This window comes from Etheostoma cragini, chromosome 18, assembly GCF_013103735.1.
Source record: "Etheostoma cragini isolate CJK2018 chromosome 18, CSU_Ecrag_1.0, whole genome shotgun sequence".
NCBI lineage: Eukaryota > Metazoa > Chordata > Actinopteri > Perciformes > Percidae > Etheostoma > Etheostoma cragini.
Window position 1 is genome coordinate 15,210,102 of NC_048424.1, and position 16,975 is coordinate 15,227,076.

The 16,975-nt window shown below is 41.3% G+C and overlaps 1 protein-coding gene across 1 annotated transcript in view; it reads left to right on the forward strand.

Moving 5' to 3' along the window:
- The first annotated feature begins 505 nt into the window (after positions 1–505).
- The window catches only part of slc16a10 (solute carrier family 16 member 10), a 47,573-nt gene continuing 31,103 nt past the window's right edge, over positions 506–16,975 (forward strand). Inside the window, exon 1 of the mRNA XM_034900989.1 lies at positions 506–1,133. Within this exon, the coding sequence (XP_034756880.1) occupies positions 806–1,133 (328 nt within the window). The 5' untranslated portion in view covers positions 506–805. The remainder of the gene's footprint in view (positions 1,134–16,975) is intronic.

The window sequence follows — 16,975 nt, forward strand, 5'->3', positions numbered from 1 at the left end:
TTTACCACACCAGTTACTAGGCGATTTTAGTATCCTATGCTTTATTATTATTATTGTTTTTTACATCTACTTCATTTTACAAAACGGTTTCCCCTATAAAAACGTGTCAATCTGCATAGTAACCTAAAATCATTATATTGAATAAACTAGGTTTATTTCAAGGGGGATCATATGTTTTTTTTATAGTTTCTTTTGTCTTATAAACTCCGACCACAGTTCACTCTTATTTTACCTACTTTTTCAGTCATTTTCTGCTCACTGCACGCTTCACATCGTTCGTTTCTGCATGTCTGTCCATCTGCTAGTTTTGCAGTTTGAGTATTTTTGACAGCTGGGAAGGGGGAGTGCCCGAGCTTTCATATCCGCAGTGAAGGAGCTGCCGAAGGGAGACACATTAGGCGGAGCATACACACTCGCCTATCATCGCAGTCGGGCAAAACGCAGGCCCATGATCTTAGCTTAGCTGAGCAATAATTTTCAATTTCAAAACTTGGTCGTCACGACTAAAGGACGCTGTCCAATCAGCTGCAGGATTCCCCGGAGCCCCGCCCCTTCGCGATTTCTATTTATAACACTGCAACAGCCGCTTTTTTGACAGCTACTGTAGGACCAGATGCTGCATAAACAGCACATCCCTCTGAACACAGCTCCACGCCAATGGATGCAACTTCACGCTAACCCAACAGACGTCATTGTTCAGAGATAACTGTATTTTGAGTTTTATTTCCTTACTCCCGTCACTTCAACGTGTTGTTGTAGTTTTGTTTGTTTTTCTCATCATTGATACAAGCCTAATATAAAAACAATGACAGAAGGGAACAATATGCCAGAATGTGATACAGCGGGTAAAGATGAGGTGCCCGTCGGCGTGTCCGCGGAGGAGAAGCAGTCCGAGGAGGAGAGGAAGGAGAACGGGGAGAACAAAGTGTCCGTTTCGGAGCAACCCGCGGCTCCTGGAGCGGAGGAGGTCGAGTTTGTACACCCAGAGGGCGGCTGGGGGTGGATGGTCATGCTGGCTGCCATGTGGTGTAACGGCTCGGTGTTTGGGATCCAGAACGCCTTCGGGATCCTCTTCCTCTCCCTCCTCCGGGAGTTCGGCTCCGAGGACGATGAAGACCTCCGCTTCAAGACAGGTGAGGGAGGGGAGTAGAGGGGAGGGGTGGAGGGGCACACTGGGGGTAATAACGACATTAACTTTATTTTAACATAGATTCTGGTTTGACCTTTTACCTGGCTTTACTTTATGGCTTAAGTCAGCATGTAACGTGAATGTAGTTTTAATTAAAGTTAGCTAACGTGATGAGGAAGGTCGTTAAACGTGTTCAGAGAAAGTTAACTTCTCTAAAGTGAATTAAACGTTAAAAGGGTGTGTTGCTCATGGAAACTTCAACCGTTTGTGGCAGTTGAATTGAAACGAATTGAACCAGTGAACGTCTTTAGCCTACAAGCTATACTTTAATTTACGTTATGTTAGCTAACGTCTGCTAGCAAGTAATACGATAGGCTATCGTTTCCTGGTGGCAGACGGGGAAAATGCGACTCAAACTAACTGTGGTTACACACAGCACGTGGCTTAACGTTAAATCCTCTAGTGCCGGCACTAATGTGGTGTTGTAAGTTGTTAGTAGTTAGTAGTTGCAGTTTTCTATGACTGTCTGGAAACACAAGAGAAATGTGGCACTTAAATAATGAATGAACTAATATTTGCTCCAGATGCTGTTCTTAAAAAAGTGAAGTCACCTTCTCATTGAGTATATCGGTGAATAAACCATTCAACGGACATCGTGTAATTATTGTTATTGAAGGGCAATCTAGTAAATTATATGTGGTGTAGATGATCTTCACATGTTTTGTCGATCCAGATAGCTATGTCTTTCTGATTTAAATGGACAGTTCACTCCCAATTCCTCTTGCATATAGTGCGATTTGGCAGTCTAGATTTATTTTTATTTTTTATGTGAGTTGCCCAGAGTTGGCGATATTGGCCAATATCTCAATATAATGGTTTAAAGCGTAACTGCTAGCTCACCTAAATTACAGCTCAGCAGAGGAGAACGCCATTATTGTTTACATCTGGCACTGTCACAAGCATAGACCGTTAAGATTAAATATGAATACAGTCTATGGTCACAAGTTTATGTCAATGAGTAGCTTCATATTGCGCGTTGATATCAGGGGTTGATGCATTGACTGTATAAGTGAAGCCAAAACATCTGGATTGTCCCCTGGTGGGTGGCTGCAGTATAAGTCCTAAATCCCGCCCCCTCCATTTTAGTGGATGGGACATGGGCCAAACTAAAAAATCATAGTTAAAGTCAAATAATTTTTCCCCAAAGATGTTCATTCATTTTAGGTAGTTCTGAGCATGCTCATGTCTTTTTTCAAGTGTTTAGTCTTCTGATTACTTTGTTTTTTATTAGTTAGGGGTGAAACGTCATGATTGACAGCTGGGATTGACTCATGATTGGTCGAGCGGGTGCATGGGCGGGACCTCAAGTGAAGACATTGCTGTTGAGTTTTTCAAATGTATTTTTTGGTTCTTTGAGGACCACAAGCAGAGTGTCATCTATTTCCATTATATTTGAGAGAAGGCAGACATCTCTATGGCCGGTATCTTCAACTCGGCTTTTGTCAGCTAAACTCAACTACCAATTGCCGCTGATATGACCAACAGCTCATAAAGCTCTCTGTGGCCTGTGTCATGTGACCAGCTGGTGGTTGCCTAATTTTGTAGGATATCATACAAATTGGTGTGCATACATTTTTGTATGATACTGTACAAACTAGGGCTGGGCAACTTATCAATATTCTATCAATGTTGTGATATGTGGCTAGATATCTTCTCAGATTTTGGATATTGTAATATCAGGATATGACATAAGTCTTGTCTTTCACTGGTTTTAAAGGCTGCATTTACAGTAAACATTTAAAGTCCTGTGGGTGACACAAGTAATTAATTCACATTTTTACAGAAATGTGTAATAAGAGGTAATGTTTCAATAACTTGTATCTGGATCTGGACCATGGATCTTCAAATTTCTATAGGTGAGGACTTGAATTTGAAGATAAAGCTGCCGCTGAAACCCCCTCAACTTCACACATACATTATAGTTACTTTATGGATACTGTGTGCTATAAAGCCGTAAGAATGTAACTTATGGCCCCTTTTTGTGAAGAACTTGGTTCACAGTCATAGTCAACAACTAACAAAAGAGTCCTTACTAGCACATGCAATATTTTTATTGTTGCTGCTGTTCCAGCTCTGTCTGACATGGATATAGTCTCTGCATACACCACCCATGATGAGTGATGTTTTTAATCTTTGATGAGGCTCAGACAACTGGGTGACGGGAATGCGAAGAGGATGGGAGGACAGTTGGACTCACTGGAGGCGCGTTTATGCAACTTCCACCCTGGGTTTCCCTTTTTAGTATAGGGGTGTCCCACTCAACTTCCTTAAGGGCCACACTAGAAAATAAGAATGACATCAATGGCCAGTCAGAGAGTTTATTACTTTAATGTCATGAGAAAAGTCAAATATCTTTGACTGTATTATTGCATGTCTCATATAGTCTCACTCAAAAAGCGTAAAAAATATTGGGAAAAAAACATGAAAAGTGACAAAAAGAAGGTTGGCCAAAATGTATTGTGAACCTAAATGTAATCTAAATGCATATAGGGGCTAATATAATAACTTACCAGATAAGTTAGTCCGCAAAGTAGTGCCTTTTGGAGTTAGTTCAAAGTCAGCTAGTTGTGTAATCATTACCTTCCTGACAAACCTTTAAACCTGGTTCCTTTGGATTTGAATTTGACAAAGGTGCTGGGTTTTTACTGCAGCTCTGTTTTGGGAGTTTTAAGCAATTGGAATTAGTCAGAACTAGAGCCCGACCGATAGAGGATTTTTAAGGCCAATACCGACACAAATACTTGGTTATTTAAAAATCCGATACATCGGCCAATATATATTTAAATAAATGAGTCCAGAAACGCGTAACAAAACATAAACAGATTTCCCTAACATTAGTTATTTGTAGTTATTTATGAGTCCACACTAAAATAACATAATAATAAAAAGTCCTTTGAACAAAAACACAATGAAAAAAAACGTCTGTGTTGCCAAGAGGGATGTTGTAGAGCGCCCTCTGGTGGACAAACTATACAACGCCAACACTCATAACATGGTTGACCATCTTTTTTTTTTTTCTTCTTTTTTTTAAATATTCATTGAAAATGAATGAATATTAAAATAAAAAAATCGCCCATTATTAATGCCGATACCGATAGATCGGGAAATGCCTAATATTGGCCGATAAAATCGGCCCGCCAATATATCGGTCGGGCTCTAGTCAGAACTTTAGATGAATTGATGACAGATGACAGATATGCTTCATGAGTTAGGTGGGAATCCAACAGATTGTTCCTAAACCAAAAGAAGGGCACATGTTCTTGCTTATTTCAACTTGAATTATTCATCTTACAAGAGAAATCTAAATCTTTCCCAATCTTGCAGAGATGCATGTAAGGAGAGAACATAGGCACAGGCTAATTATCGCTAACTAAAAGGCTAGTTAACAGTAGTAAATAAAGTTAAACAGCTAATGTAAGTCCATACTGTCTGCGGGCTTACCCTGTAATATACAGTGATTCCTCTACGGTGCGACAGACAGTTTGTGACAAAGCGTCCGCTACGGAGCCATAACGTGAGATACAAGTTAATGGAGCCTTTAATACTTTGTCGTGTTTCTTTAGAAATCTTTACAAAGAGAGTCTTTAAACGCTTCAGATGTAAAGTTATTTGCTGTCAAAGTGGCGCCAAAATGAATGGCGGTCAGTTGGATGCTAACGGCGGGTGAGTGCTTGGTAGCATTAAAATGGGGGAGCAACGCTTCGTGGAGGTAGGCTGACCCTCTTGTTTTAGCCCCAGTGCTGTCATTATTATTAGGGCTGCACAATATATCGTTTTGTTTTCAATTTTTATATCTATAGCAATTGGCAGTAGGCTCTCAGAGGTTTTTTGTGTAAGTTGAAGGAAAATAACAGTAAAAAGTATTCTTTTTAATGTACCTTTGTTTTAAATTCAAAAAGCAGTTTGTTGAATTAAAGCAGATTACTGAAAGCACACTCTAATATCTGTTTATTTATTGCAAGTAATATATATAAGTGATAGCATTCTCTTGATTCACCACATGTTTGGTTAGCATCACCTCCCTTGCTGCCACAGTGTGGGAATGTGGTTTCTCACCTCTCACAGGCAATGTGTGAAGCCACTTTGTTAGCTTTGTAATAAGGAGTCTACGGCTACGTGAATACCATGCTGTTTGTTTTCCTCTTCTTTTCCTTTTTCTTTTGTGCTTTTACTCTGTAGTCCCAAGTGAGACTGTCGTCATCTCCAGCTGTCATCGCGCATTCACACCTGTCATGGCCCTGCTGTCAGTGCTTCATTTAGTCAGAAATGGTATTCCTCTAGGCTGAATGCCAAGGCTTTCTAGTCAATGAGTTGTAACATTACAACCTCCCCAAGCATTGTACTTGCTGTGTCATGGGGTATGTTTCAGTTACTGCATCACTTTGGAACGTGCCATGCCTTGTTGTCCTTACATGCCAGCAGTAGATGAACAGCTTTCTTTAGTGTAGAACCGTTTTCTTTTGTTGGGACACCAAGAGTTTCCCAGTTCTCTGTGTGGATTGTAACTGCTGAAATACCCAATAATATGATCCAGAACTACACCAAGATCCCTAGTTTAGATCTGCAGCTTCCATGTTGATGCCTGACACTGAAGAAGTAAAAAAACATTAACCCAAGGGTTAGCTTCAAATTTAGTCTGTCTTGCTTTACTGATGACAATAACAGTGCATTTCCTGCAAAGACCTGTTTTTCCTGCACCGGTCCGCCTGCTGACGTGAGTGCACATTCATTTGTGTGCTTTTCCCGAACCATGTTTGTTCCCAGAGGGAACATGAAGTGCAGCTTGAACTGAGATGTCCACGCTCTACAGCAGGTCTTCCTGTCTTGAGAGGAGGGGTGGTGTGCGTCAATCAGCTTCTCGAGTGGTTTCGAAAGTTGAACACCGGTGTAGAGGAAGTGCAGAGGATGGCAGGAGGCGGTGGGAGGGACATGTTGCCTTGACAGGCAGGATGAGAGGCCAGAAAGACCTGATAAACATCATGAATCATTCAATGGGATCCCTTTCCTTATGGTATTTTTGTCTCAGTGCGATCAGGAGTAAAAGGTGGAGGAGATGTTACGTGACAGAACTGAATAAGACAATAGTGATCTCAAAGGGTCGGGAAACAAATCGTGTGTGTGTTTTGTTTTGGACCCAGCTTCTTATGTGCTTATCTATTCCGTACATTATGTAGAAGAGGATGAATTACAGTTTTTAGTCTCATCTTAGTCTAAGATTCTCTTCCCTGTTGATAATCAAGTTTCTGCATCTTTTACCTTGGTTACTTTTGCCTTTTCTTAACTTAGAGCTAGCTTAGCTGAGGAGATTTATTTTTACATTACTAACCTTTAGTTGATGCTTTTATACAAAGAGCCTTTAAACTGCTATATGTCACACATCTCTGGAGCACCTAGGGGTTAAGTGTCTTAATCAGGTTGATGTATCACAGTGGTAATTGAACCCCAATCTCCCACACCAAAGGCATGTGTCAGATCCACTGCGCAATCACCAACTAGTTTACTTTGAAGTGTTTAGAGCCTAAGTTGGCGCCGACAGACTTTCACACCTTAACTAATGAAAGCAGATGGTATTGACTCTATGCGAATCTAGACAGACGTGTGAGTTGGAAGTCTTCACAGCTTTTGTTTAGCCTTTTGTTTCCTGTCGAAAAAACATGGCAAGAAACTTGTTCTTGTCAGAGAGAATTCTGCAGCTTCTTTGGAACTTTGGTGTCTACTGCGCACTGAATACAACTTATATGAACCAGCCACAGAATTGGACCTTTGAACCTATTCTTCCACAATTTATAGTTAGACTACAGGTCAAACGTAACAATCTGTGTTTTCCCCAGAGAAGTCATTTAGTCCGGTGGAGTGTCTTTTTTTGACGAGGGCCCGGCTGGGTCCAGACCCTCACTGATGGCAGCATGTAGAGCCCAAAAATTTTATCTATAAATTTGCATCTTATGCCCCTGACACATTGACCAGACGGCCGACCCTTGGCAGAAAAGACAGTCGGACTGATCACTCTCCCCGAGTTGGTCCAAAAAGTTCCTCGGAATACACCGAAGCAACGACACGTAATACGTCTCCATAACAGCAGGCGGCACTAACCCGTATTGTTGCCCCAAAAATGAAAACCGGCAGCTGTTTGGACGAACACGTCACATGGGTCTGAATTCTCCGGAAATTCCAAAACAGACTGGCGGCTTGTTCAGAATATGATCTCATATTTTACTGTTAGGGGGAGATGAAGACGGACAGGACCCAAATGCAGCAAAGAGACAGCAGGCAGGAGCAGGAGTACAGCCGTTTATTTTAAACCAGTTCATTTCAATAGAAATGCCCCTAGGGCTAGAGGCGCTGGCCACGACCGGGAACCTCAAAACAAAAAGGTCCAACACAGTTCTGGGGGTCTGGAGACCCAAAAAACAAGGGAGCAGCAAAGGGAAAAGCAAGGAAAAAGGTATCACTGAGGAACAGCGACAACTCATGGAAAAACCGCCGGAACATGCACACGGCAACTCAACATAAGGATCTGGCAAGAGACAAAGGAAACACTGGGGTTAAATACAAGAGGTAACAGGGAACAGGGAACAGGTGAGACATCAGGTGCATCACATTAGGGCGGGGCAGAACAATCAGACAGGCAAAAGTAAAGCCGGACAAGAGGAGACAGAACAGGAAACCAGACTATCAACATAAAACAGGAAACAGAACAACACTTACCAGGGAATCACAAGACAGAGAAAACCACACAAGACCGGGGAAAAAACGAAGAAACAAACACAAGGAGGCAAGACGGGAGAAAATGACCCCAATAAAAATGCCAAACCATAACATTTCACTATACTTTACTCACTGAAACGTGTTTCTGAAAACATTTAAAGGAGAAGTAGGCCGTGCAGCTGCAGAATCTGTCTTCATTTCAGATCGACGAAGGTCAGTTTAAGAGATTTTCCTCAGATTTTGAGAGACTCTAGTCCCGCTCATCCCGCTCCTTGTTTCCGTGTTAGCTCTCCACCAATGAGATTGGTCATTTGAGTCCAACTGCCAAGCATGTGAGGTCAGTCAAAATGAAGGCAAATGGCCACCCCAAACACACTTGAGTCCACAACCTCGCCAAACTGTCCTACGGCCGACTACCGGGTGTGGTGTGTCACGGCCTCTAGATCTGGTGGGCCACTAGGCTTGCAATACACTGGGAGTAACCCTGACAATTTTGAAACTTGAGTAATTGTCATTTTGTTATGTGTAAATGAAAAGTGCCAAACATCAGATTCCTAAAATAAATGTAAAGATTTGCTACTTTTTTTCTGTTTTTTGTTATTGTAGTTATTGAGTGATTGTTTTAAGGTTTTGTCTGACAAAAAAAAGTATTTGTAAGCCATCATTTTGAGCTTTGTCACCTTGCAATGCGTATTATTTTTGTTGTTGCATTTTATAGGCTAAACTAACTGCAAAAATAACACAGATTCGTTGATCATGAAAGTATTGCTTAGCTGTCCTAAATATGTTCCGTTATACTGTCACATGTCAGAAGCAAATTAAGTTGAAACGTCATTTTAATCCTGCCCTACACTCTTCAAATAGACAGTACTCAAGACACACTGTTTGGAAAGAGGGACTTCCCAGCGTATCCTGTCTTAGACATGACCTCGCCTATCTGCATTCTGCACACTCAGTTAATCTTAAGACACCATCAACATTTACACTGCAGCCCTCGGCCAGTCCCTTCAGTCTGTTACTGCATACATGTCTCTATTGGGTCAGCATGCAGGCACTGCTCTTAATAAAGACCAGCTGAAGGGTAATGGATACAGCTTTAACTTAGCAGACATTTGGACATGTTTCTCATCACACAGTACCTGATTCTCAACTGCAATAGTCTGACGCTGTAGCCATGGTAACCATCGTTTGATTAACGTTAACCCCCAGCTTCTTACTAATGTAGAGACTTGCATAGAAGTTAACTAAATAATTTTGTGGCCTTAATTCATTTTAGTCACTTTTGTCCATGCAGTTGTCATGTTCCTCCTCAGTTTCTCTGAAATGCACTTTGCACATGTAAATAATTGTATTTATGTTAAAAAAAGATGGGTTTGTTTTCAAAGGCTATTCTTGAAAAATAAATTTGCTTGGTTTAAACTCTATAAAAGTGGCTTGTGACTTAATGACCATGGGAAAATGTAGGTCACAGGGTAAGACCGGTTGAGAACCTGACATAGTACATGTTTAGGGCTTGACTTCAGTAGAGTAGTAGGGCTGGGAATCACAATACATTTTTATTATGTCTTTTAACATATTGTAATATTCAGCAATATTTAAGATTTTTTAAGAAGATTATTTTTTTGTTTTATCTTAAAAGATACATTTCTCCTGCTGACCACCAGAAACAAAACCTAAACTGCACCATCTCAGGGACTGAAAAGGCAATGATTGAATTCATTCTAATACCAAAAAGTTAATATTTCTCGTGTAATTTATATAATAATAGATCCATACTTGGCATTTGTGTATCGATACAGTGTTGCAACAGAAAATACCGTGATACTATGCTGTATCAAGTCCCCACCCCACCCCCACCCCTACTAAGAGGTTGTTTTTTAGTACGATTGGGACTTTATCTCAGACATGTACGGGACTGCTGGCCGGTCTGGCCTTCACATATGATACTACAGACTACAGTGGCAGATTAGCAAGCCAAGTGGCTGCGATGTGTATATGGCAGAAATGTTAACAGAAAGGACATAGTACAGCAGTGTTTTCCCTCAGTTTGTGGAGGACATAGGTGCAGGTTTCAAGAAAAAGAGATGTTTTTTCTTTGGAGTTGTTTTGGCTCTCTGTGGTCATTAGGTGTCTCTTTGTAGCGTTTTTTTTGTCGCTTTGAGCTAGTTTTGCGTCTTTTTTCACATTATTTTGGCTCTTTATTCCCATATCTGTGTCTAAAACGTTTGAAAAGCTAGAGCAGATAATAAATAATAAATAAATGACACTCAAAAAACTTCCAGGCGAAACTTAAAACTAAAGAAGTCCAGCTACAATCATTAGATCAGAGAAAAGTATTTAAGTTACATTTATTTGACTTAGGTACTGCCCAAATGGCTTGAGTGCTGCAACTAAACCCTAGAATGGCGGGAAACACGGTGGAACAGTGTGTGATTCAGTGGGATGTAATATCTTAGTAGATAATGATCAAATTGTGTTATGTTGTGATGACTGAGTTAGTTTTGTGGACATTTCAGGTCTGCTTTATTTGCAGTTTGAATGGATGTGATTTACTGTTATGTGTTGTTCTTCATGGAGACCGTATGCTTACTGTAGAAACCAACACTCCTTTATGGGCCTCTGTGAGACACACGTCAAAGCCGTCCAACCCTGTGTTGTACCAACAAAGGACATACCAAGGAACATGTTGCAACACGCTTCTTCCCCATACTCAAACTCACGTGCTGCTGAATCAGCATATGCTAAGAAACTACCTCCACACAGGAATCACGATAAGCCCCATTTTAACAGCCAAATGCTGGTAGATTTTTTTGCTTTACTCACCAGCCTAAATACATTGCTAATCTATGAGTGGCTGGTGAAATATGAACAATCTCTAGTCATTTGGCTGGTGGGTAAAAAAGTTGATTTTGGAACCTGCTAACATGAAAACACTTGTTCTAAACCAGGGCTTTCCCTACTGTTATGAGACTTAGGTGCAGCACCCAAGATCCATCAACACCAATTTAATGATTTTTCTCACATCTAATGATTAGGGCTGTAACGATACACCAAACCCACGATTCGGTTTGTATCACAATTTTTGACCCATGATTCAATTCAAACCTTGATTCTTTTTTTTTTTGGGGGGGTCCTCAGTAAACGTAATGTAACATTTCCTCTGCCACATGGCATTGTTTTGGCATGTCATTGATTACTTCCTACTTTGCAACACAGTAATACAGAGACCTTATTTATTGATTTTGATGGATTAAGTTAGCCAGCACACCCCTGTCTTCTGCCTCTGTCTCTCGGCGCTGCGAGGTTTCTGTCGGGATGAGAGCTGACAACAGCCCCGGGGACACATCCACAATGATCAACCAGCCAGCTACCAGCTATACCGGTCAGCACCTTACTCCGGTGCCAAGGACGCTAACGGCAGTTTACTGCACCGTCAGGAAACAGACCCCGGCACCCAAGTCAAACAGCGGCCACTCGTGACGTTAGCTACATCTCCGTTAGCGTTACCGGTGCCCCTCTTTCGCTTTTATCCGTCTGTACAGCTAAATTTACCAGACAAAATATGAATAAGGCACCAAAAGGACTACTAGTAATTGTGGTAGCACTGGATCTGGACGAGAAGGATCACTGGGAGTTGGAAGGGGTGTGTTGTCCCACTGTGACACAGGTTCACAGAGCTGAGTTTGGCAATTTTGGTTTAATTTTCCAAATCTTTACAGCCCTACTAATGATTGTAGTTGGGGAATGACATGCAGCAATGGGCCACAGGTCAGAGTTGAACCCACGACCGCTGTTCAAGGAGTAAACCGCTACATGGGCACTCACTCTACCAGGTGAGCTACACCAGCAGCTCGTATTTAAAGGTCCCATGGAATGTCACTTGATGAGTTTTTTTTAACATGTAATAACTATAATTAAAAACAAAAATAATTATAATATGCGTTCCCCCAGCCTGTCTATGGTTGCCCCCCCCCCCCCAAAAAAAAGACGAAAAGAGAAGCTAGAGACCAAGAAATGGCACATAGGAAAACTCATTGTGGGACAGGCTCTAGTGGCTGTAATTCTGCACCAAGGCTGAGTTTTGGGAAAGAGACTTCAGATACGGTATTAGGGGAAACTTCACGGATCCAGTCTGTCGCTGGCCTAAGGTGGTAAATCACTTAACAGTCCCACAGAGCTCTCTGTTATTCATTAACTAGCTTTTAGCTGGTTGAGGCTGCAGAAGGGTTCTTTATGATTAACCGCCAGGAGATTTAAACAATAAGAACATTGCTGACCTGTGCTGTTTCTGTCTCAGCAGGACATCTGTGGTCACATTGCTCAAACCAAAGACAACATCTAAACTTGTTCTATGACATTATCAACACATCAGTGATTGATACAGTAAAAGCTTGCTTATTGTTTGAGGAGACAAAATGTCCATGGCGTTTCATTTCTATATTCTTGGCATGAAGCCATTTGAAAGGACCAGGTTCCATTCAAATTAATTTAATTTATACAGCGCCAAATCACAACAACAGTTACCTCACTGCGCTTTTCTTAAAAGGTCTCAACTCTACTCTGTGATGTTATTTACAGAATCCCAACAATTCCCACCAAGAGCAAGCACTAGGCGACAGAGGCAGAGAAAAACTTGTCCAGGTGGGACATATTCTGTTTAGATTCTATTTTTTTTTCCATCATGGCTGACTGACGTCCTCAGCTCTCACATGGCAGTTGTTGTCTTCTTCCAGTGCCAAACAGAGACTCAATCAACCAATCACAGTGCGTAATGCTGGGGCGGGCAGGTCCAGCCCATAGACCGGCCTGAACTGTCAGGTCAGTGGCCTTCACATCTGTGTTCCAGGCTCTGGTTCCCTTACTGTGGGGATGCCAGGTGGGGTTATTCCTGGGCCTCGTGCCATAAAAGCCACTTGCCTGTCGGCCAATGTTAGAGCAGCCAAAGTAGGGCTGCACCTAATGATTTTATTTTCATTGTTCATTAATCTGTTGATTATTTTCTCGATTAATCCGTTGTTCCGTCTTAAAACTGTCAAGAAATGGTGAAAAATGTTGATCAGTGTTTTCCAAGATCATGTCCTCAAATGTCTTGTATTGTCCACAGCTCAAAGATATTCAGTTTTCTGTCCGAAAGGAGAGAAGAAACAAGAACATATTCACATTTGAGATGCTGGAATTTAGAGAATTTTGACCAATGTTTCTTAAAAAAAAATTCAATGCTTTTGACACTTTTTCAAAACGTTTTTGTCACTTTTCTCAACCCTTATTTAATTAATGATCAATAAACCCAATTTAAATTACACTAAATCTTTTTGAGTAAAAAAATGCTAAAATTATTAATTATTTTGACTAATAGTTAAGATCAAAGGATGTTGAGTGGATCAGAGACTGGTTTATGACTCAAGATGGCGTTTTAAAACAATTCAAACATTTTTTTTTCAAATGCTTTAAAATTGACCCAAAAACAGTTACATTTCAATGTAATTAATTATTTATTTTGCTTCCGAAGAATGTTGTATGGGTTTCATAAATCAAACATCTTATCTTGGGGAACCTCGCTTGAAAAAAGCTAACATATTGCTGAAAAAACAGGTCAAATTTGACCCGAGGACAACACAAAGGTTGTAACCTGTAACTCATGTGGTGGACTGACGTTCCTGTCAATAACAAAAAGTCATCTGACCATATTTTGGCTGAATATCATTCACACCCGGTGTGAAAGGAAAATATGACACATGAAGCCGATGTTTTGACCCTGCATGTGAAACTGACACGCTGACTGTCTCGTTGAAAATATTGTTTCAGTATTACTGTCTGTCTGTTAGGGCCTGTCGTGCTGAGTGTGAGGTAGCCCGGGTATGTGTTTCACAATCACTTACACACACAGCAACAGAGTTTGACCAGCCTCGGCCAACATTAGATGTATTTGTAGTTTAAGAACTGTGACCCTGACCCAGGTAGGCTTGTGCAACGCAAACTGGATGTGAACTCTTCTACATATTAAAGGTGCGCAAAGATTGTAGATATTTTAATTCAACTGCTAAACAAAAACACGCCCCCTTCGGAAGCTCCGCCCCCCAGATCAGAGAGCGCTCAATGGTGTTTTAAGCCCCCAACGTCTGCAACTGTTGACTTCAAGGCACCTAACACTAACCTTAACCCGGGAGTTGTGTTTTAACCTAACCCTAATCATTTTCTAATCCTAGTGGTGGCAGTCATCGTTAGTATAGTGGACAGTATCTCCGCCTGTTGTGTGGAAGACTGTGATTCCATTCCCTGACGGGAAGATTTATCTCTCAGCTGCTAATTATTTATCAAGGCTATATCAACGCTACAACGTTTGCCGGAGTAGTTTGGATACGACAACTAACTATAGCAAAAGATATGCGTTTCATTATCTGTTGTTTGCCTGCTCTTAGTTTGTTTTTTACTGTGGAAAAACTGCTGCTATAACAACATCGTCAAATGAATAAAGTATTATCTAACTCAGATTACTGCTGGCAGGTCAGCACATTATTATTATTATATGTCATTTTGCTGTCACTTCTATCCAAAGCAACTCACAATTGCTCTATATGTCAGAGGTTGCACGCTTCCGGAACCACTAGGGGTTAAGTGTCTTGCTCAGGGACACATTGGTTGATGTATTGCAGTGGGATTTGGACTCTGGTGTCTCCCACACCAAAGGTATGTGACAGCACCACCTGCACCATCACCACGTTCACATGCTGCCCCCCCGCCAACATCAACTGTCGCCGCCTGTTGCTGATTGGCTGGAACAGGGTTTTGTTGCTTGTGCACTCTTTTCTGTTTGTTTCCCTTTTACACAGCCAGGGCTGTATATTAACACCAGATTTTTTTCAGTGTACACAGAACATAGAGAGCTAGGTGGCCGTGAGGAGATATTCACTGAATTTGACATAAAGTGTATTAGATTAACATTACTAGGGCTGGGTATCAAATTCAATACATTTTACGCATTGACTAAATTGTCTAAAAGACCATCAAAAAATGTCTCGTCATTCAATATCCAATTTCAAAACCTAAGGGACATGTGTCAAACCCGAGGCCAGCGGGCCAAATCCAGCCCCTCGCAGATTTTGATCCTGCCCGCATGTCAATTTAGATTCATAATACATTTTGGCCCACCTAGTTTTTGTCGCTTTTTCTGACATTATTTTCACTTTTGTCAAAGTTTTTGTCAGTTTTTCTGACAATTTTGGGCGCTTTCTTCCTATGATGGCTGAGGAATTTTTTCCGGACTTCTGTAGGACTTTATTTGCAACTTTGTCGTGACCAAACTGTAAGTGCGAAGACAATATGACATATGCAATAAGACAGTCGAAGATATTTGACTTCTTCAAATAAATAAAAGCATATCAATCAACTTAACATTGTCTCATTGTCTGGCCCTCAATGTGATTCTTATTTTCCAGTGTGGCCCTTAGTGAAGTTGAGTTTGACACCTAAGGAGTAAATCTCATCAGCGTCTGTGAGCCAAAAAGCATTCAGCATGCTTCCACCAAGATCTACGTTCTATGATCTATGTTTGTCTCTGTCCAACACTACACATGGTAATGGCAGGCAGGAAAAACTCTGCGTTACGCAACGGAGAGTAAAATGTTTTATAAAATTGGTATTGGAAAAAGGTTTAGGAACCTTATCGAAGTCACTGTAATGGTACTGAACATTTTTGAAGGATATGCAGCCCTAATCATCACTTACTATAGCTTTTAACAAGAGAGAATATGTTTCCCATAGACAATATAACATATCGATGTAGTCTCCGTTACGTCAACCATAGGTTTCTTAAGAGCAAAAATTAAGCTCAAAGTGGGTGTCTCTTGGTGGTTGCTCATTTATGCATTAGCTGGCAGTTCGGCAACTTCAGGCACTGCCAAGATGGCAACTTTAAAAATGAGCAACGAGGTGAAGCATGGGTGGAGCTGAGGCGGGCCGTATGAAGCCTACAGTCTCCTGGGACAGCAGCCACCTGTCACTCGAAGGAGCACGCCCTTAATTATGCAAACCTTGAACCCTGAAAATACTATAAACAGATGAGTAATGATTAAATTCACCCTTGTACAGTTGAAGTCATAAGGGGGAAAGTAGCTATAGAGATTATCTTTAGTACCAGACTGTAAACATGTTTAATTCTGCTGTAAAGTTGGGCATTTTAACGTGGAGGTCTGTAGGGATTGATTACCTTTTCGAGCCAGCCTCAATAGGCCACTCGATTGGAGATTCCCCCATGGTGGTGCTGCTGGTGCTACACTCTTTCACTGTCACCAAGGATTATAAATCCCATTTTGTCATGATGCAACAGCCCCATCCAGTCTTTGTCCCCAGCCTGACTTGTAGCTGTGAGGCAGAAACCATTGAAGCTAAATCACATGATCTGTGTGGGAGGGCTTCCTTTCTATTTTTGCTGTCTAATTTTTCTCACTTCTCACTGATTTCTGCCTCTTTATATGGAGCTGTTCAGTAGTCAGACCCTACCACTATATACTGTTGCTGCAGTCCTCTGCTAGGTATTTGGCATGCAGCAGCACATACTCTTTATAAAACCTTTATAAGTTCCTCAAACAGGTCCAGGTAGTCCCTTTACCTACACGTCAACATGTAGTGTAACAGTAGCACAATAGGAGAGGTCATAAAGTCAGTGAACAGACTCGTAATGACAGTTACACAACAATATTCAATTCAATTTTATTTATAGTATCAAATCATAACAAAAGTTAATAGGTCTAGACCACACTCTGTCATTTACGAAACCCCAACAATTCTAGTTATTCCCCAAAGAGCAAGCAATTAGTGTGACAGTGGCGAGGAAAAACGTCTTTTAGGGAGAAACCTCAGACAGCCGGATGGGGGTGGGATGCACAGTGGCAATAATCATCACAATAAAGAAAGTGGAACAGTGACTACAAATGGTAGCATGTAGCAGGGCACTGCAGAGCGTTACAGGGTGTAGCCTGGCTTAGCAGAGCTTACGTGGACATAGCGGGATGCAGAAGGGTTCAGCAGGACGCAGCAGGACACTGCAAGGCATCGCAGAGCGTAGCAGGGTGTAGCCGG